The 19,100-nt window shown below is 50.5% G+C and overlaps 9 protein-coding genes across 9 annotated transcripts; 5 read left to right on the plus strand and 4 right to left on the minus strand.

Annotated features, from left to right (window-relative positions):
- Positions 1-299: 299 nt before the first annotated feature.
- MRS44_002075 (uncharacterized protein) lies at positions 300-2,163 on the minus strand (the record flags this gene model as incomplete). Its single annotated transcript, XM_065622676.1, has 6 exons — positions 300-329; positions 729-875; positions 1,032-1,443; positions 1,510-1,820; positions 1,883-2,021; positions 2,093-2,163. 6 exons carry the CDS (start codon positions 2,161-2,163, stop codon positions 300-302), a joined length of 1,110 nt encoding a protein of 369 aa, XP_065478748.1.
- A 1,181-nt stretch (positions 2,164-3,344) lies between these two features.
- Positions 3,345-5,265, minus strand: MRS44_002076 (uncharacterized protein; the record flags this gene model as incomplete). The annotated part of the gene is made up of 3 exons (XM_046273042.2): positions 3,345-3,543; positions 3,599-4,821; positions 4,894-5,265. The coding sequence occupies 3 exons, from the start codon at positions 5,263-5,265 to the stop codon at positions 3,345-3,347; spliced, it is 1,794 nt and encodes a 597-aa protein (XP_046126636.2).
- A 975-nt stretch (positions 5,266-6,240) lies between these two features.
- On the minus strand, positions 6,241-8,388 carry MRS44_002077 (uncharacterized protein; the record flags this gene model as incomplete). The annotated part of the gene is made up of 6 exons (XM_046271547.2): positions 6,241-6,357; positions 6,419-6,483; positions 6,577-7,564; positions 7,625-7,832; positions 7,885-7,977; positions 8,045-8,388. The coding sequence occupies 6 exons, from the start codon at positions 8,386-8,388 to the stop codon at positions 6,241-6,243; spliced, it is 1,815 nt and encodes a 604-aa protein (XP_046126637.2).
- Positions 8,389-8,905: 517 nt separating this feature from the next.
- MRS44_002078 (uncharacterized protein) lies at positions 8,906-10,674 on the plus strand (the record flags this gene model as incomplete). The annotated part of the gene is made up of 3 exons (XM_046278930.1): positions 8,906-9,046; positions 9,113-10,215; positions 10,284-10,674. 3 exons carry the CDS (start codon positions 8,906-8,908, stop codon positions 10,672-10,674), a joined length of 1,635 nt encoding a protein of 544 aa, XP_046126638.1.
- Positions 10,675-11,037: 363 nt separating this feature from the next.
- Positions 11,038-12,206, minus strand: MRS44_002079 (uncharacterized protein; the record flags this gene model as incomplete). The annotated part of the gene is made up of 3 exons (XM_046274195.1): positions 11,038-11,088; positions 11,148-12,052; positions 12,182-12,206. The coding sequence occupies 3 exons, from the start codon at positions 12,204-12,206 to the stop codon at positions 11,038-11,040; spliced, it is 981 nt and encodes a 326-aa protein (XP_046126639.1).
- A 267-nt stretch (positions 12,207-12,473) lies between these two features.
- Positions 12,474-13,688, plus strand: MRS44_002080 (uncharacterized protein; the record flags this gene model as incomplete). The annotated part of the gene is made up of 5 exons (XM_065622677.1): positions 12,474-12,564; positions 12,650-12,692; positions 12,828-12,911; positions 13,012-13,350; positions 13,424-13,688. 5 exons carry the CDS (start codon positions 12,474-12,476, stop codon positions 13,686-13,688), a joined length of 822 nt encoding a protein of 273 aa, XP_065478749.1.
- A 428-nt stretch (positions 13,689-14,116) lies between these two features.
- On the plus strand, positions 14,117-15,103 carry MRS44_002081 (uncharacterized protein; the record flags this gene model as incomplete). The annotated part of the gene is made up of 2 exons (XM_046271525.1): positions 14,117-14,375; positions 14,439-15,103. 2 exons carry the CDS (start codon positions 14,117-14,119, stop codon positions 15,101-15,103), a joined length of 924 nt encoding a protein of 307 aa, XP_046126641.1.
- Positions 15,104-15,410: 307 nt separating this feature from the next.
- Positions 15,411-16,283, plus strand: MRS44_002082 (uncharacterized protein; the record flags this gene model as incomplete). The annotated part of the gene is made up of 1 exon (XM_046271517.1): positions 15,411-16,283. The coding sequence occupies one exon, from the start codon at positions 15,411-15,413 to the stop codon at positions 16,281-16,283; it is 873 nt and encodes a 290-aa protein (XP_046126642.1).
- An 830-nt stretch (positions 16,284-17,113) lies between these two features.
- MRS44_002083 (uncharacterized protein) lies at positions 17,114-18,351 on the plus strand (the record flags this gene model as incomplete). Its single annotated transcript, XM_046271505.1, has 5 exons — positions 17,114-17,191; positions 17,254-17,847; positions 17,924-17,992; positions 18,048-18,141; positions 18,245-18,351. 5 exons carry the CDS (start codon positions 17,114-17,116, stop codon positions 18,349-18,351), a joined length of 942 nt encoding a protein of 313 aa, XP_046126643.1.
- Between the last annotated feature and the right edge of the window lie 749 nt (positions 18,352-19,100).

Here is a 19,100-nt window from a genome sequence, read left to right on the forward strand (position 1 = left end):
GTCGTTCACATCACTTCTAGGCCATACAAGCACATTCTAGTTAAAATCAGTATGGTGCGTGGCGTTGAGTCTGCTGACACGATGAGCGTGAGACCGAATGTGGGGTGGAAATCCAGGCTTTGATGTGGGGGTGGATATTCCATGTGGGGGTCACAATGTGGAGGATGTGGGGCACTCTATGTGTGATACAGAGCGCCAAAGGTTGCCTTGAAGTTGAAAGAGCCTTGATTTCTTCAAAGTGAGGGCGCCGTCGAACGCGATATTTATCAACTGCGCACGGTCCCTATAGTGGGTCTGATCTAACCAATAAGATCTGTGTTTCCAGCTCGCTAAATGTGTGTAGTAGTTGGATAGAGAAGTACATTACAGAAGGGGCTCTGGCATATTTCAAGACATGAGTGTGTAAGGAGGTAAAGCCACGGCCTGTTTGTGATGCGCTGAACTCTCCATCTCCTCTAATACCCAGAGGTCATATTTCTCCATGACATGTAACCGGGCGAAGCTCGATATACTGTTAACCAGGCTGAGTTAAATCGAGCAAAGACGATTGCTCTTCATACTACGCTCATCAGCCTGGGCGACCAGTTCAAGAGTTGAGCCCATCCATGAAGTTACACCCCAAGTCCGTACCTAGAGATTTCGATGAAAACTAGCAACATGTCAGGTAGAAAACAGCGAGCCCAAGAAGGCAACACAAGAAGAATAGGGGGAAGATGAATTAAACTCACATCCTGCAAGAACATGGCCCAGGCCCTCGCCACGCCAGCAGCCAGTGAGATGCTCTCGCTAAAGTCGTAGTAGGCTTCCTCAAGGATACCTTTGATATGTTCTAGCAGCTCCAATTCCGTTGGGCTGGGTGCGATTTCCCTTGCCATCTCGATAGAGTGAATTTTCATGACAAGCAAGGCTGCATAACTCGTCAACATTTTTCCTAGTACTATTCATGGGTGTAAGGGGGTGGAAGGCCAACCACTCTCCCATCCAGCAATGGCGTGCTCTACACCCCATCAGAAGGCTGCAGTCTTTCGTACCACCAAGTGCCCAAGTCTCACAGGGATCTGCAGACCCTCGAATGACTTCACCACGGCGTCGAGGGGATGTGGCTCTCGTCGTGGAAGCCTGGCCTCTGCGAGTGACTTGATGGCGGCGCCTATTCCGGACGGTTCCAGATTCCGCAGGCTGAGACAGTGAGGAGCACTCGCAGGCTTGAAAAGCCTTGCGTAGGCCATTCTGAGGACGGCTTGGCAGTTAAGTGTGAGTGGTTGCAAATCCCGTTCGGTATCTGTGTCATAATTGCTGGTCTCGCAGCTGTCCAAGAACAATTGGCATCCTTTGAGAGACTTGATGGTGCTTTGGAGGAGTGCCGCTGTCAATCCTTCACCGGTTGTACCAGTCATGGAAGGAGTATCCCATGAGTCTGCCAGAGCTTGCGCAACTTGTAGTCTCTGCCATTAGTGCACGACGACAGCATGCATCAGTACGAGAGCCGAAAACTCCGAAACCACATACCGTGCATCCTCGCCGCTATATCTACCCGGCATCATGATGTCAAGAAGTATATCCTTCAGGTTACGAGCACCGACTTTCTTACGCTGATCCCAATTGGCCGATCGTAGATGCTGCCATCGATCTAACGACTTAGCATACCACACTTCCTCTTCCCCAAAAGGGTCGAGCTCGAGATCTTGCGTTGCATTAAGGCCAGGATTGACGTCATAAATGACCATTGTGAGAATGCTCACGATGAATACAGCGCCTAGCAGGCGGTTCCACGATTCACGTTCCACCCACTCGTGCCATTGCGTGTCATCAGCATTTGCCTTATCCGCCGAGAGCATCATTCGAGCTCTGGTGTACATCTAGTTGCAGGGGTTTGCCGGACGTCCTGGCCCTTGGCATCATCGCCCTCGTCTTGCTGGGATTCCTCCTGCTGGGATTCCTCCTGCTGGGCTTCTGCCTGTTGCAGGCGGAGGTGATGCTCGCGTGCGTGGAGTGTACGCTCATGCCTGGTCACAAGATCCCTACCAGATGAGGCCAGTCATACCATCATAAAAGAGAGACAGACAGACAATACGAGACTAGCAAGCCATACATACTTTCTTGAGTAGGCATTTTTACAGTAGCGGCAGGACAAGGTCTTCTCGTTCGGATGAATGCGTTCATGGCGGATACAATGTTCGCTGCACTTGAAGATCCTGCCGCAGTACTGGCATTTGTATTGTCCTCGAGGGCGGCCCCTGCGAGACATTGGCACTGTACCCGGCACCTCCGAGGTGACGGCGGCCGATGCCATGCATGCGGCAATATGATGGCAATGGGCTGTGGATTGCTCGCTATCTAGATTCGCACACACAGCCGGTGGGCGGGGGCAATGGTGATAGAGTTCGCCTGAGCAGTAATGGAGATGGTCGAGGTGATGGTGAAGGTGAGAGGTTTGCAGGCTTCCCTCGCTACGGACGTCGGCCCCAGATGCATCCATCAACCGGCTGGGCCCAGCCCCGACAGCCTACTCCACACTGGCCCAAGGAACGACAAAAGGCGTGGGAATGGTAAGCCACAGCTGCGGCACTGCCCAATGGGATGGCCGGCAGAGACAGTGGCAATCGGAATGCACATTGCAGACTTTGACCAAACCTCTAGTTCAGTTCAGTCACGCTCGGTAGGTTCCCCTCCCTACAAGAATATTAGGTTTTGATAATTTCTGACATTGTCATCTTTCGTAGCTACCTGTCTAGAAAGAATCTTCTCGCATTCGATTCATGCAACCGAGGGAAAAATGGGGCCCCATTGGTGTGTTTGTTAGATACAAGGCTTTTACCGTAGGCATGAGTAACCTGTAGTTATTCAACACTAGGTCAAAGAATTGTTAGTTTCTCTGTAGCTGCAGTTGATAGAAGAAAGAGCATCGAATCATTACTACCATCTTGCTTGCCGCTTATGGACAATAGCCAGACGTGGAGCTAAAGTGCATCAAAGGTGATGACAAGCCTAGCGACGACTTACTTAGCATCCTTGTTCGCAAACAATTAAAGCTCGTAAACATGGCCTTAAGTGCTTGTTTGCTTCTATTGATCTTGATCTCTAATGAAAATGGAAAAAAAATAATTGTTTTTATTTGATCATCTTGTGGTACCATATGCAATGCCCAACATCATTGTTTGTACTAGGCATCTTGCTATGCGTTGTGAGGACTTAAATTGGATGAGAAATTCATTGTGAGCAATATGGTATCAATGGATTTAGATTATAATGCAGATGCTAGCTAAATAAACAATGTTTCCGCTATACAGATGCATCTAGAGTGCTCGCCTTTCCGCCACAAGAGGTTTGTCTGATGCCGGCCTTCACTTAGACGCATGAGGATCTTCATCCACTCCCATCCACACCAGAATGTTATGACGGCTCCAGTGCTGTCGGTATCTTTTACCGAAAATGTACATGGGGACTGTGAGGAGGAACAAGCCGGCACTGATGCCGGCAATGATATCGAAAAGCTTCGCCGCACCGCTCTTCATGTACCAAGGGACAATGAAGTCAGTGACACTGATGACATGTCAGCATTCATTTAAGACAATTTCTGAGATGATGTAATACTTACCCATAGAAGAAGAAATTCTTGAATGTTACGTTGAAGATGAAGATCTCCACGGAGTGGGCGGGCATGGCATCGAGAGCATAGCCCGAAGTCACACTGGCAAAAATGGCCATACCAAAGAGGGTTACTCCCCAGAGGGTAGCAATGCCATAGATGGATTGTCCAGCCCCAATGGCGTGGCCAAATCCAGCCAGGCCACCAATAGTGAAGATGGCACCAAACACGGTGAGGACAAGCCGGAACTCAGGTTCATACACACCATGGTTGCGCCTCGTCATGTACCTGATCACTGGGTCATTGACATATGCCAGAACGATGCTAGCAATGGAACCGCCAATCAATGGGCCACTGGATGCATAACCAATAGTAGCCGCGTCGAAGTTCCACGGCGGTCCCGCAAACATTACACCCGCGAGAACAGACATTGCCACAAACCATGCCATAATAAGTCCGGTCAGGAAAACATTATAGCTTGCCACAACATTGAACATTATGGCGATGCTGGCGATGAACATGGAGAATAGGGACTTGTCTGTAAAGGTTCCGTTGTAAAGTGAGAGCTGTTGCCAGTAAGACTTGGACCGAGGAGCATTGCTGCCCCTCGCTACTTCCGCATCATGAGCAGGTTCTTTGATCTCCTCGACATGGTCGATCCCGGAGTTGTTTTCTTTCTTTTCGCTCAAGTCCGAGTTCGAGCCGGTTCGATCAATGTTCAGAGTGTTAGACCTAATAAAAGCCGTCTCTGGGGCGAAGAGGATTACCAAGATAGTCTGTGAGACCAAAAACGGTAATAAGATGTGAAAGTTAAAAGGCCAACCAAGCTTTGTCGTGATGACTCCAGCAAGGACAGATACCCCGTTGCTGAGAGCGCTGAGGAAGAAGATCACAACAGCAACGTAGAATCCGCGTTCGTGAACAAAGTACAAGTCACCAATGACAGATATACAGAGAGACTCATAGGCAGAGGCTCCAGCTCCCTGAAGGACGCGACCTGCCGTCAGTGCGCCGTAGTTGGGGGAGAACTCGGCAACGAGACATCCAACAAGGCCAACGACGGAGGATACAACAAAGACAGGGCGCTTTCCGTATTTTCGAGAGAAGGCTGAAGCAATGGGCGATACACCACCCAATACGAGGGCCATGTAACCACTGAGTTTTGCGATGTCCGTGAATGATCGCCCAAGGTCAGCCGAGATGGGAACGATGCCGGCATTAAGCATGGGCGTCTATGAAATATCATTGTTAGCGGCTACCCGGCCAGAAGTAGCAAATGAACTTAAGCCAGAAAGCAGACGTACTGGTACAATGCAAACGAACGTCGTGCCCATGAGAATGATTGTCATGACAATGCTCTTCTTCATAGTCGACCAGTTCAGCGGGTCATTGGGATCATCAGAAGGCTGCGGAACGAGCACAATGTGAGAGTTTTTGCCAGTCCCATGTTTGAGATGGCTGTTATTGACCGTGGCAGTGCCCGCGGCCTCATCAAGATTGACAGTACCCGGGACGTGATGCCCATCCTTTGGTTGCAGTATACCCAAGCCCATGGCGATGGCTGTGTTGTGTTTGAGAGACGAGAGGGAAAACACGAGAGCTGAGTGTCGATGCTGAAGCTGGTGGATAACTTGCTCGAGAGAAGGCATCTGGGACAAGAGGTGGAAAGCAATCATTTATGTGATTGCTGATGCCAATGTCAGCTACCTAGCTTATCTTGACAGCGCCCTGTGGGATCCGGGGTATGTGGGTTTCTGGGGTTGTGGGGCAGATAAAACCTGGGGAAGATCAATAGCCCAGTCGAGACTACGTATGCTCACTGAAGGCACAGACGGCCCATAGTAAAGGTCAGCTTGGAACCATCTACCAGGAGCGGAACCCAATATCCGTGTTGTGGCACAGGGTACAGAACAGGGTGCAAGCTCCTGGTGGGCGGGTGGTGACAAATCGAACCTTTCAACCCATCGCCACTTGTTGGGGCGAAAGACGGAGTAGAGAGGAGGGTTGACTTTGGAACCTTTTACCGTATAGGTAGTATTAGTTCCGGGATGGTGGAGATTGAAATGTGGCATGCCGTTGAACCCAGTCCCCACACTCCAGACGCCATTGGGAGGACTATTGGCCAACGCTGTACTCACAACCGACGGGTCAATGACCTGCCAAGGTGGAGTATCTCGGATTTAAATGCTACACAAGATAATTACGCGTGGTCTTGACATGAGGCAGGGCCACTATCCACAGGCAGGGCAGGCCAAGGGGGTCATGTGAGCCATGTGGGGGGATAATTCGGGGCAACATAACCGCGGGGTCAGCCTCAACTGTGGGTGGGCCTTGATTAATCGGAACTTGCTGACAATTGAGCAACATCGTGTGGAACAGAATTGTCCATGGTATGCAGGAGCGGTATGGTGTTTATGCTTTCATAAATGCACAGAGGTGGCACAAGTGCATAGCTATAATGCATGCCTGCTAAGATGTGAAGATGCAAGTGTGTTGCTCGAGAAAAAGATGGATTGGAGGAGTCATTCAGAAATGCTACATATATATGCTTCTAAATAATCACACGATTCGAGTCTGACGGACAGCTCATAGACGGGATAGAAGATTGTGCTCCCTGCAAGCAAACAGAACGAACGAGGCACTGTGTTCTCCTACAGCCGACTGCTGTTCTCCTTTGCCAAGTCGCGAGGCTCACGGAGTCCTCGATAATTCTTTGGCCAAATTCCCGACTTTCCAGGAGACAAGATTCCGTTCGGGTCGACAGAGTCCTGAGATTAGTTTAAGTATGATGGCGCCAATAAAATAATGAGAGAATTAATCTGCACTGACCTTGAGCTTCTCAACGAATCGGTTGTACGCGTAGTTATTGAATGTGTTGTGTCCGGCAATCAGGTCTGTATCGGCATTAGCAGCAGCTCGGAAAATTGAGCGAGGCTCAATGCTGTGGCAACACGGGTGAACGTGATTGCATCTGCAGCTATCCTTACCCATATGGTTGACATGTGCTCGATACATGCCGTACGACTTCTTTTTGCTCTCTTCGTGAAGGCGTCGGTACAGTTGCTGAACAGCAGCTCTGTGGGCTAAGTTCTGTTGATCGTACATGAACATGTTCACCACCAAACTGTGGCGCTCATGCATGAAGAAGTCAATAAGTGGATCAAGGCCTGCATCAAAATAATGCTTGTAGCTAGCCTTGATCCATTCAAGTATCAGCTTGCCCGAGTTCGGGATAATGGGCGCATAATCGCCGTGGGCAGCCTTGCCAGTACCATCGCGAGGAAGAGCCCAGTCAACAGTCGGCAAACTCAACAGAGACGAGATACCGGTGAGGAACACGGCATTCTGTTCGGGAATTTTCTTGTTGTCCAGAAGTTGCCCGTTTTCGCCGACGAACAGGTTTCCCTTCACAGTAGCAGTGGGTATCTCCCGGGAAATGACCTCCTTAATCTCGTCAAACTGAGCCTGAATCACCCTCTTGCTTCCATAGAGACCCCATCTTGCCAGCCAGTAAGCAAGGTTGTGCTGCTTTTGGAGCTCCTTGACCCTCCACGTCGGAATGGCACCATCTCCGTCCCAGAAGTCCACGCGTCTTCCCATGCCACTAAGGATCTCGGGGACACCCATGAACCAGACACAGTTCGGAATGAGGCCAGACTGTCGCATAGAGCCCAAGGCATCTACCAGAGGAGCGAGGTCCTCGAACTCGGGGATTTCGACGGTGCACTCCATGAAGGCCTTTGGTTGAGGCGTCAGCCATATGCTAAGCTTTGTAACGACGCCTAGGTTGCTTTGCAAGAAAAGACCTTCGATAGAAGGGCCGTAGGTGAACTTGGAAATGAATGCTGAAGGCGAGCCGTCAACGCCAAACTGGCCCGTCCGTATAACATCCCCATCAGCGAGCATTACCTCCAGGCCAGCTGTGCACTGATGGTGGTTGAAGTTGGCGCCGAATCCAGTTCCACGATCCAGTGTCTGGAGAGTGATTAGAAATGTTACCACTTGTGCATGTATAGGTATTGTAGGATAACTTACATTGCCAGTGATGCTACCCCAGCTTAGAGAAGGGGTGCTCGGCCAAACCTTTTTGTTGTTTGCAACGCAATAGTCGATAAGATCTCTCCAGGTAACACCTGGCTCAACCACTGCGTACGAGTACTCATCATTGACTTCAATGATTTTGTTCATGCGGTGAAGATCCAGTGCAACTGAACCGTTGATTCTGGGCGCAGGCCCACCATATCTGGAAGTCATCATTAGCCCCATGACGATGCGTCGAGATTGTGTTGACCTACCCTAGATTTTTGCCGCGGGAAAATGTCCACAAAGGAATGGAGAACTTGTTCGCAACACGCAAGACTTCGCGAATCTGATCAGTGGATGATGGACTATCCACGGGTATGGGCCATCGGTCAGCTCTCGGCATCCTCAGAGTTGTAGCGGGAGAGGGCTCACCAGACGGCGGCACTGGGCATCTTTCTCTTGAATTCATCATCTTCCCAAATGTCGTACGGGTCAATGTAGTGAGCCAAGCCATCTCCAATAAAGACTTGGTCTCCGCCGACAACATTGGAGAATTCGGCAACGGCCTGCGAAAAGTCACTGGCGCTCACACCTGGCGGAAGGATGCGCTTGATAGGAACGCGAGGGGCCACAAATATCTTTTGGTGGGCTGCCTCATACTCCTCGAACGGGTAGGTGTTCTTGGGAATATTGGAAGTCATAATTGAAGGTATCTTGGTAACCTGTAGTCGGATGGAAGATGGCGATCTGGTGTTTGTGTTTTGTGGTGATGGCATCGTCACCCACAACGTGCTTTATAAACCCGCCCACTGCTCCATGACGGCTTCTCGGAAAGTATCACGGCCCCGAAATCCCTCCACTTTGCTTGAAATGTACCATTTTTCTGCCCCTCTCGAGTTCGGCCACTTATCTGGCCACTGAACTTGATAATCGATGCTCCATCCGGGGCCATTGCTGTTTCCCCAAGGTCTGGGGTTGGATGTGGGGGACACACCCCACCATTCACTAACACAGGAGCGGCGCGCTACCTATTCACATGAGTGGGAGCTGGGCTGTGGAGTATTGTGATGCTCTGCAATGTATTAATTCCAAGCCAATGTCCGATTCTTCAATTGCCGTGACCAGCAATGACATGGGCAATTAATTTACCTTGACTATTCGACCACATCTCGATAAATATCCAGAAGACCAACACGTGCCACCCACCACGGTCAGACGGGGCACTGTATAACCGCCCAAGAAAGAAGAATAGATTTCAGTGGCACTCGCAAGCCAGACTCCAGAACCACGACCATGATTCAATCACTCCTTGCGGCTTTCCCGGCCAAGCTGCTGTCAGAGCACCCGCTGCTTGTCAAGGTGGCTCTGGCAGTCGTGTCTATCACTGTTATCCTATGCAGCCTCTACCTCTGGATTGTGCCCAACAAGTTGATGGTACGTACCAGTCTTCTCCCATCATGTGTTGGACTCCGCAAAAGTACTGATGATAGATGTGATTAGGACTCACGAAGACGTCACCTTCCTCCAGGACCAGATGGGTTGCCGTTCATTGGCAACATGCTCGACCTAGCAGACTCGGACGATGTGCAGAACAAGGTGCGGAAGTGGCACCATCAGTACGGCGACATCTTCTACACCAAGATTGGTGGTTCTGACTACATCTGGCTGTCGTCTCCCAAGGTGGTCAAGGATCTTATGGACAAACGATCAAGCACCTGGTCCTCCCGGCCGCCCTTGCCATTCGCTCAAGACGTCGGGAGTGGGGGTCTGCGCCAGCTGTTCATGCCTTACGGCCCTCGCTGGCGTCAGCTCCGCAAGCATAGTCATGCCCTGCTCAACCAAACATCGTCCATGAAATACAAGCCAGTCCAAGACTTTGAGTCAAAGCAGGTGCTGCGGGATCTAGTGGAGAGCCCCCAAATGTTCTATACTATCAACAGACGCTATTCTTCATCCGTCATCATGCTCGTCACGTACGGATATCGAATCCCGTCCTTCGAGGACCCAATGATTAAGAAGATTTACACCGTCCTGGACAATGTGACGGATATGACGGCTCTTGGGGCGTATGTCGTGGATAGCTTTCCTTCTCTCTCAGCCGTACCAGAGTTCCTACTGGGTAACTGGCGTAGCAAGGGCAAGAAGATTTTTGAACACGACAGCAAGGTCTATCTCGACATGTGGACACGCCTCAAGAAAGAGGTGGATGAGGGGAAGGCCAGGGATTGCTTCTGTAAGGAATTCTATCTCGCTGATCCTAAGAAAAATGGCATCAATGATCTTGAAGCGGCGTATACGTGTGGCGGTCTGATTGAGGCTGGGTCCGAGACTACAGCAACAACAATCAACAACTGGATGTTGGCCATGGTTCTATTCCCGGAGACTGCCAAGAAAGCACAGGAAGAAATTGACCGTGTTATTGGAAGTGAGAGACTTCCCCAGTTCTCCGACCAAGAAAATCTGCCATACATCCGGGCCATGATCAAAGAGGTCCTACGTTGGCGCCCAGTCAACAAGTTTGGCATGCAGCACGCTACTTCGGAGGATGACTGGTACGAGGGACACTTCATTCCCAGGGGCTCGACAGCTATTCTCAACTGGTGGTAAGACTGAACCATTACCCCTAAATGTGGTGTCTTGCGTATATCTTGCTAACTCGGTATACTACCAGGGCCATTCACCGAGACCCGAAGCTCTTCAAGAACCCAGATGAATTCGACCCCACCCGTTATCTTGATAGGCCCCTTCCTGCGGCTGACTACATCAACTCGGCTAATCCATACGATCGCGATCATTTCACATACGGTGCAGGTCGTCGTGTCTGTCCGGGTGTGCATGTGGCCGAGCTTTCTCTGTTCATTAACGTCGTCCGTGTCCTCTGGGGTTTCAAAATCTCCAAGGCCAAGGGACCGGACGGGAAGGAGATTCAGCCAACTACGGCCATGGTACCCGGCTTCTTGACGGTGCCGCTGCCCTTTGAGTGCAGTATTGTGCCACGGTCTTCCAAACACAAGAAGATCATGCTGGAAGAGTTTGCAAAAGCGGAGAAGGCGGGAATCTAAGTGTCAATTCCCCGGCACCTTACTGGTGTGTTTGGCTGTTGCAGGGTTGTACTACAGCAATAGTTAACTTGAACAAATGATCATCTACCCTCTTCACATCCGAAATACCTATTTTCGTAGTGCACTTCTCAGCTAGTGTAGTGTGGCATACGCGACTCGGCATGCTTGGCTGTTCTTACTTTTGCTTTGCCTTCTCTAGTTTTAGTCCTTTGCGAACTACGTGGAAGATTTTGAGCTACATCTAGTGCTACAACAGAAGTGGTTATTCTTTTGTGGGGTTACTCAACAAGGGCGTCACAAGACTACGAACATGTTATGCGATTATTCCTTTTCAAGCGGGCTAGGTAGTGGCGCTAATATATTTTAATCCAGCGGTCCTCCGAGATACTTGTAAATGATGGAGCCGTCTCGATCCTAAGGTCTGTTAGAAGGGGAGTGTCTTGACTAACTCTCTCCGCAGCGAGTGCACTCACCATGCATTCTTTATCCACAGCAACCTTCTCGAAAACAGTCATAGCCGCCTCGCCGATGGTTGGTACAATCCCCACGCTTCTGGCTGCATCAACGCCAAGCCCTACATCCTTGGGGAGCATCTGAGACTTGAACCCCAGCTTGTAGTTATTGCTGCTTGGGGCGTGAGGTACGACCCCCGGCACAGGCGCCACGTGGTCAGCCATAAAGTTCTGGCCGGTGGAGTTGTGGATGATTTTGTGAAGCAGGTGCTTGTCCAAGCCGAGACGCCTTCCCGTAGCCATGGCTTCGCAATTGGCAAGGAGGATGGTGCAGGAAAGGTAGTTGTTGCAAATCTTGGCAGCGAGGCCGTTGCCGAGGCCACCACAGAAGAAGGCCTTGTCGGCGGCTCCCATGTACCCGGCAACAAGTCTCAAGCGCTTTAGAACGGGGTCCGATTCGGCACCATCCTCCACATCGGGCGCGCCGATGAGGAAAGATAGTGTCCCCTTATCGGCTGCCGGGACACCCCCGGACACTGGGCTGTCGACGTAGAGGCCCATGTTTGCCTGTGACAGCGCATTGCCAACATCCTTTGCTGTGGCTACATCAATTGTGCTGCACTCAAGATAAAGCCGCTGGGCGTTGAGTGGCTCGGCGGTGGAACTTCGAGCAGCCAAAATACCATTGAAGGCATCAAGATAGACCTCTCTCACATTCCCGCCAGAGGGTACAATGGAGATAACTGTCAATGCTTTTTCGGCGACTGATCTGGCCGAGTCTACGGTCTCAATGGGGCCCAAGTGGCCAAACTCATCTTTGAACCTCTCGCACGAGGGCCGAAAGACGTCATTGATGTACAGCGTGGCATTGGCATCCATCTGCTTGCGGACGTTAGTAGCCATGCCGTAGCCCATAGCGCCAAGTCCTGGACCATGTTAGTGGCAGGCGGAGTGGTGGCAATGTGGGGGAGAGTGTGGATGCAAGTGGTGGGTGGATAGCCGATCAGGAGCAGCAGCCGAACATCTGAGATGCCGAAGAGAGGGAGAAGACTGACCAATGAATCCAATGTTGTTCTCCATAGCGTATGAATTGGTGCCAATTTGTGTTCTGGTGCTCGATGATCAGGGATGCCGTCTCTAGGATATTCCAGCCAACTTATAATACTGTAATTGCTGGTGATTGTGGGTGTGCCAACATCAGCTACTGGCCGCTCACCCCCACACTTGGGGCAGGCAGAGATGAGGCAGGAAGATCGTCGCCAAACAAACTGCGATGTGGGGAGGCCAGCGAGCGGTTATTTGTAACCGTGCTTCACTGTCCCATTCCGGCCATCAAAATCGCAAAACATGAACGGCACTACCAAGGACGCTTTGCCCAAGCTGCCGGGCCACGATGGACCAGGTGTTCAAGTCCATCTTCTCGATGGAGGCAGCTTCAGTACAGCCACTTTAAGCTTTTTACATCACGGGGCACCCCCGGAGCTGTTTCGGCTGTACGACTGGTGCTTTCTAATATTCCACAGGCCCTCTGGCAGATATGTTCTTTGGGATCTCGGATGCAGCCACGTATGTAGTCGAACAAATTCCTTAGGGGCCAACAGCGGCCTTTTGCTTGACAACTAGAGACTAAGCTGTCCCCCAAAAATAGGATGAATCGCTCTACACACCTTGGGTGAAGAAGATAATGCTGCCAAGTGCCAGACCTGTAGGTCCTCGGAAACCGGTAGCTACACAACTCGAGGAGTTGGGCGTCAAGGCGGACCAAATCGACTCCGTACTATTCAGGTATTTGATGCACCACTCCCCTTCTAGACAGACGCGTTGTTCACTTTCGCTGTTTGCTGACGTCAAAACTCCCCAGCCATGCGCACTGGGATCACTGCAGACCCATCAGTGACGAGTTTCCCAATGCCAAAGCGTTATTTGGTCCTGGGACCAAGGAATTCTGCTCACCCGGTAACTTGGAAAACGGAGAGCCCGATGTAGATATCGAGTGGGACGGCAGATGGTTTGGCTCCCCCAAGCATGTGACAGAGACCTGGTCAGAGTTCGATGGAGATTGGGTTCCATTCGGCGTCTTTGACCGAGCCATTGACTTCTTTGGTGACGGTAGCCTGTGGGTTATAGATGCCCCTGGCCATATGCCCGGTAATCTTTGTGCAGCTGTCCGACTAGAGGGTTCCCAGGAATGGGTTCTCCTGGGTAGCGATTGCTGCCACTCTCAGTATGTTCTCGACGGCTGCGGCGCTTCAAAACTTGAAACGCACGCGAACTCAGCTGACGCAAACCTATCGCAGGGCCCTCCTTAGAGAGAAGGAAGACATTGCGCTGTATGATCTGCCGACTGGCGAAACCGCCGCTTACCTACATAAGGATCTTCCTGCCGCTCGCATTACAATTGATAAGATCAGATTGGCTGAGTCAAAGTATGGGATGCATATTGCTCTTGCCCATGATGCGACTTGGCTCGTATCACAGCACGACCCGGTATTAATGAGCCTGGTAGATGACGATAAACGGGGCATATGGTTGGACCGAGTGGCACAGGGCGAACGGCCATAAAAAGCCAGGACCTCCTTATGTAGCTGCTGTGTTAATTGATTCTCTCTTAAATTAATTGTTATGATTTAATTAAGTTTTTATTTTGCAAGGCCACGTTATTCGTGTACCCAGGATACTATTACCAGCTCATTGCTATCAATATTGCAACCACGGCGCAGGGGCAGAGAGCCCAATAGCTCCACAAACATAACCTCTTCACTCTATAACATTAATCTTATTAGAAACAGTCGCGTCTGTGGCGGTCGTGAGAATGTGGGGTGAAAATGGATGATGCCGTCGGGTATCAACATTCGCACGACACTACCACCCCACCTTTTTCGTTCCCATACATGATTAGAGCGCCATCGCATACTCGCTGGCTGAATTCCAGCTTGACCAACACAGCTTATCTTCTACAATACACCTTTTACGCGCATCTAAATCTGAAAATGACCCCTCGAGTCGGTGTTCTCGGCCCTACTGGCTTTGGGGGCTCCTATCTATGTTTTGAGCTTCTGCAGCGCGGCCTTGCGGTCCGTGGATTCTCTCGACGACCAGAGAAGCTGGGTTCCCATGAGAAGTACACCCCACACCCGATCAACATTGAATCTGCAAGTCTGGAGGAGTTGATTGAGGCTTTCAAGGACCTTGATGTTCTTGTGAACGAATATGGGCCTCACACTGCTGGCGAACATGCCCTGAAATACAGTAAGTGGACCATCTTCTTAGCCCGTGAGTTTTCTAGATGTCTCTCCTAACAGTATAAATTAGGACCCTTCCTAGAACTGACTCGCAAGATTGTGATTGCCGCAAAAGAAGCAAAAGTGGGCTATTTTGTCATGGTCGGCGGCTGCGGATCTCTCCACATGCCCGGCAACCAACTGCAAACCTGCAGCGAAAGCAAGCAATTCTGGCTCTGGTACCGCAGGGGTATTGCAGACAGCCATGCGCATGTTTCATACATGGAGGAGAGACTCAGTTCAATGGGCACATCGCTCCGGGCATATCGGAACGCGAGGCGCCAGCTTCATAGCGGCCAGCCTGATGAGGCGTCGCTGAAGTTGATTGAGGACTATGAGACAGCTGCGATGAACAATGACCACGCACTAGAGTTTGTCACGGCAGGCAGGACAAGCTATATGTTCTTTGATGGCAACACGTCATTCAAATGGACCTACGTGTCTCCCCCGGCTTTGTACCGCTCGGGCAAGCGCACCGGAGCCTACGAGACCATCATTGACGAGCTTCCAGTCAAGCCAGCGCCCAAAGGTACTGATGCCAGCAACTTGGATGGCAGGCTGCATGGAATTTCTGCGGCGGATCTGGCTGTTGCCATTGCTGATGAGGTCGAGAACAAAAAGCTGGCTGGCAAGCATTGGAGCGCCTTTGCGGATATGTCTGACGACACTCCAACGCCTTCGTACGTTACAATTTGAATCGTTCCAATGCCACAGTCTAAATAAACTGCTTTCGAATTAAATTCTACTTTGCGGCAACTAACGCATGGCAAATCCACAATCCGCCAGCGACGTGCACCACCATCATACCACGATCGATCAAGTGAAGCTCTGTCCCACATGACCCCACCAGTGGGGAATAAATGTCAGTATACTAGTATACTAGGTATATATAGTGAGCTTCGTATTATGAAGCCTCCCTTGTTGGTGGAGGCGTACGACGGGACATCTGAAAATCCTATTTTGCTGTCTAATACATTGCTTTATGCGTCATATGTTTGACAAGATGCCGCTCATCACTGATGCTGTGGGAAACACATTTGTTCAGCACGAGAATGGACAGCGATCTCATTATCGCATTGACGACTTTACCGATCCTTGGCGTCCCAAGGAAACAATTCTCATCCAGCATGGGTTCGCACGCACAATCAACCACTGGTATGCATGGGTCCCCGTTCTCTCCCAACACTACAGAGTGATTCGAAGGGATCTACGAGGCCACGGGCTCTCTAGCTACCCTAAAGAAACCGATGCCGTTAAATACGACTACTCTCTCGATACGATTCTTGATGAAATTATCGACATGCTTGACCAACTTGGCATTGAAAAGGTGCATCTCTTCGGAGAGTCCACGAGCGGAATGCTGGGCGAGGCGCTGGCAGCTAAGCACCCCGAACGCCTGCTCTCGCTCGTCATCTGCTCATCGCCTACCCACCTACCGCCCAGTGCTCTGGAGTTCTTTGCCTTTGGGCAACCAGACTGGCCTACCGCCTGTCGAGTGCTGGGATCTCGCGGCTGGGCCGACGCTCTGCGTCTAGCCCCAGGCACGGTTGCATCCGAAGACCCTGACTATCAAACATGGTGGCTCGAGCAGATCGCGCAATCTGACGGGGAAGGTCTAGCAGGCTATGCAGAGTTTCTTTCCAAGCTGGACGCCCGGCCGTTCTTGAAGGATGTCGCTGTGCCGATGCTGATACTGGCACCGAGTAATAGTGCTGTCATGTCAGTGGCTATGATGGAGGACGTCGCTAGTCAAGTGCCGGGGGCCAGGGTGGAGGTTATCGATGCCTTTGGGCATGAAATATTTGTATCTGGAGCGAGGAAGTGCCAAAGTGCAGCATTGCAGTTTTGGGCTACTATTCTAAAAGAGCAACAATAATGCTTGATCTGACTTGAGCAACGTGGATGGTCAACAATTAAGTAGTAGAAACGTGTGGATAAAGAAGTAGAGTACAAGCTTGAAATGTTAACAATACTTATGCATACTTTCATCCATAGCTTAGCCCATAGGGGTTTCTGCAGAGTAAATGCGTGATTGAGATGGGCGTTTTTATCGGGTATCTGCCAATAGGCCCTAAGCTCTGGTGTACAATAAAATCTCTAATATCTTTATTAAATAATAATAACTTAAGGGCTTTAATAATTTTATTAATATCTCTTAGTAGCTTTTCTGCGTGGCGGTAGGCCAGGCTTAATAACATTTAATCCCCGCCGCCGAAATTAGTCAGGGCATTTCGGGCACTTTCTAACTTGGCCGAAGCGCTGAAACAGGGCTCCCTGAAGTAGTCGTCCTTCGCCCGGCGCTTGTCGCATAAATGCGGCACCACAAAGGTTGTGCGGATTGCGGCCGCTGCGCCCGCAGCCCCCCAACCCGCCAGCGGGTCGCGGCCGAGTGGATCCCGCCCGGCCCCGCTCTGTTGCGGCCTCAATGCAAGTTACCCAGGAAGGCAAGGAGGCCAGTTTAACGTCTACGACGAAAGTGACGGCTGCGCTTTGATGTCGCTCACGAGAAGGTCGGCATCCTCCTGACTGTCGACAACGATGGCTTATAAAGTCAATAGCCGTCCCAATAACCTCAGAACACACTCACGCCTCTCACACATCTCATCACAGCCGAGACTACGCTTTCCAATTATCCCTTCATATTGACCTCAAAACTTTGAGGTTCCTAAACTCCCCCCAACCCCCCGGGCGCCGAAACTGCCCATCATGAGTGTCCGCCGAAGCACCATTATCCCCAACAAGCCGACCCTGACAGAGAAGAACCTTCCTGACCAAGCGGGCAAGGTGAGGCATAACTTGCTCTATATACTACTGTGACTCGCTTAATGTACTAAAACATGTACGAGGTCTTTCTTATCACCGGCGCTTCGGGTGGCTTAGGCAAGGAGCTCGCTTCAATTCTGTACCAAAAGAACGGCAAGATCTACATGGCCGCCCGCTCCCGATCCAAGACCAGCGAGTTGATAAGGGATATCGAGGCCGCCCATCCAAACTCAACTGGGAGGATGATCTTCCTACCGCTGGTCCTCGATGACCTAACCACCATCAAGGCTTCGGCCAACGAATTCTTGGCACAGGAAGACCGCCTCGACGTTCTCTACAATAACGCCGGCGTTATGGTTCCTCCTCAGGGGTCCAAGACTGTGCAAGGCTATGAGCTCCAGATTGGCGTGAACAACCTTGCGCCGTTCCTCTTCACCCACTTCATCCACCCCGTCCTTGCCGCTACGGCTCGGATCGCCCCCAAGAACTCTGTGCGCGTGATCTGGGTTTCCTCTAGCGCCGCCGATGGTGCCCCGACTCCTGCTATCGACTTCACGAATATGGACTACCATAATGAAGAGGGTATCTGGCCTAAATACTCTCGCAGCAAGGCCGGAAACGTCTTGCACGCTGTCGAGTATGCTCGTAGGACGGCCGGCCAAGGCATTATTAATATTGTTTGTTATCCCGCGCTATTTTTATTTAGTTCTTCTTTTCTTGAGGCAGGCGTCGAAAATTGACACTTGTTCACAGGCCCTCAACCCCGGTAACTTTGTGACCAACCTGCAGCAGAACATGCCGAGGATGCAGCTTGCCATGTTTGTAAGTTGACGCTGATTATAAGCCTCGAAGGATTAGACTAAAGTTCACCGTTCAGAAACTCATTTCTCACGAACCCAAAAACGGCGCCTATACCCAGCTCTTTGCGAGCCATTCTGCTACCATCACAGAGAAGAATAACGGCGGCTGGGGTAAGTCTTTCTTCTCCAACCCAAGGTGCCCTCCAGTTTATTCTAGGTGCTGCATGAGTAAATAACAAGATTAACGTGGCTAACGACACCACTTATTTAATAGTTTCACCTTTTGGAAAGGTTGAGCCGGCTCGCAAGGATCTCCTTGATCCTGCCCTTGGCAAGCAGTACTGGGAGTGGACCGAGGAGCAGGTCAACCAATACAAGTGACTTCGCCACAGCGTTGGGAGAAAAAATGGCGGATGCCGGAACCTATATTGTAGTTATATAATTATCATTGGCATCCGGTATTTTAGGGTTTCTTCGCAATTAATACTTCCATATGACCAAATGTTATTTGGGCAATGGGTCGGGTCACTTTGACTGGACCGTTATTGAGTTGTGTGGACATTATTTGTGTTGGACGGGTCGCAGGGCTTAAGCATAGGCAATATCAAATTTGTTTTCGCCATTCCTGCCATAAAATTCATCATTTTAATCTTTCATGGTTGTAATGGTTGACGGTTATCGTGTTTGCGGTAGCGAACGCTCGGACAATTAATAATTAACAATATTCCCGAGCAGTATTTACATACCTGCTCGCGTTGAGTGGCAACTCAGAATTTTCCCTAATTTAGTAATAGGAGTAAATTATTGAGATTATGGATTGCCCCTCAAACAATCTCCTGTCGGCATACACCACCGTTCCCCTTCTATCCACCACTTCCTTCGTGTAGTCGACATATTTTGTCTATACAAAATCGGGATAGAGGGCCTTGTGGTCTAGATAGCCTAGATATATGGCATATTCTAAGAGATTATGCCCTCCTATCCACACTGATATAGGATACTGTGCGAGCAAAAGGTCAGTGATGCCAAGGTATGTCCGGTAGGCTGGTCGTAAGGTATGTTGAGTGCGTTGTTTTTGGGGGAAGATGTGGTTTCACCTCTCGGAAATCTTGCACCCGAACAAAGCAAGG

Source organism: Fusarium solani (genome assembly GCF_023522795.1).
Source record: "Fusarium solani strain SB1 chromosome Unknown bctg00000001, whole genome shotgun sequence".
Classification (NCBI taxonomy): Eukaryota; Fungi; Ascomycota; class Sordariomycetes; order Hypocreales; family Nectriaceae; genus Fusarium; species Fusarium solani.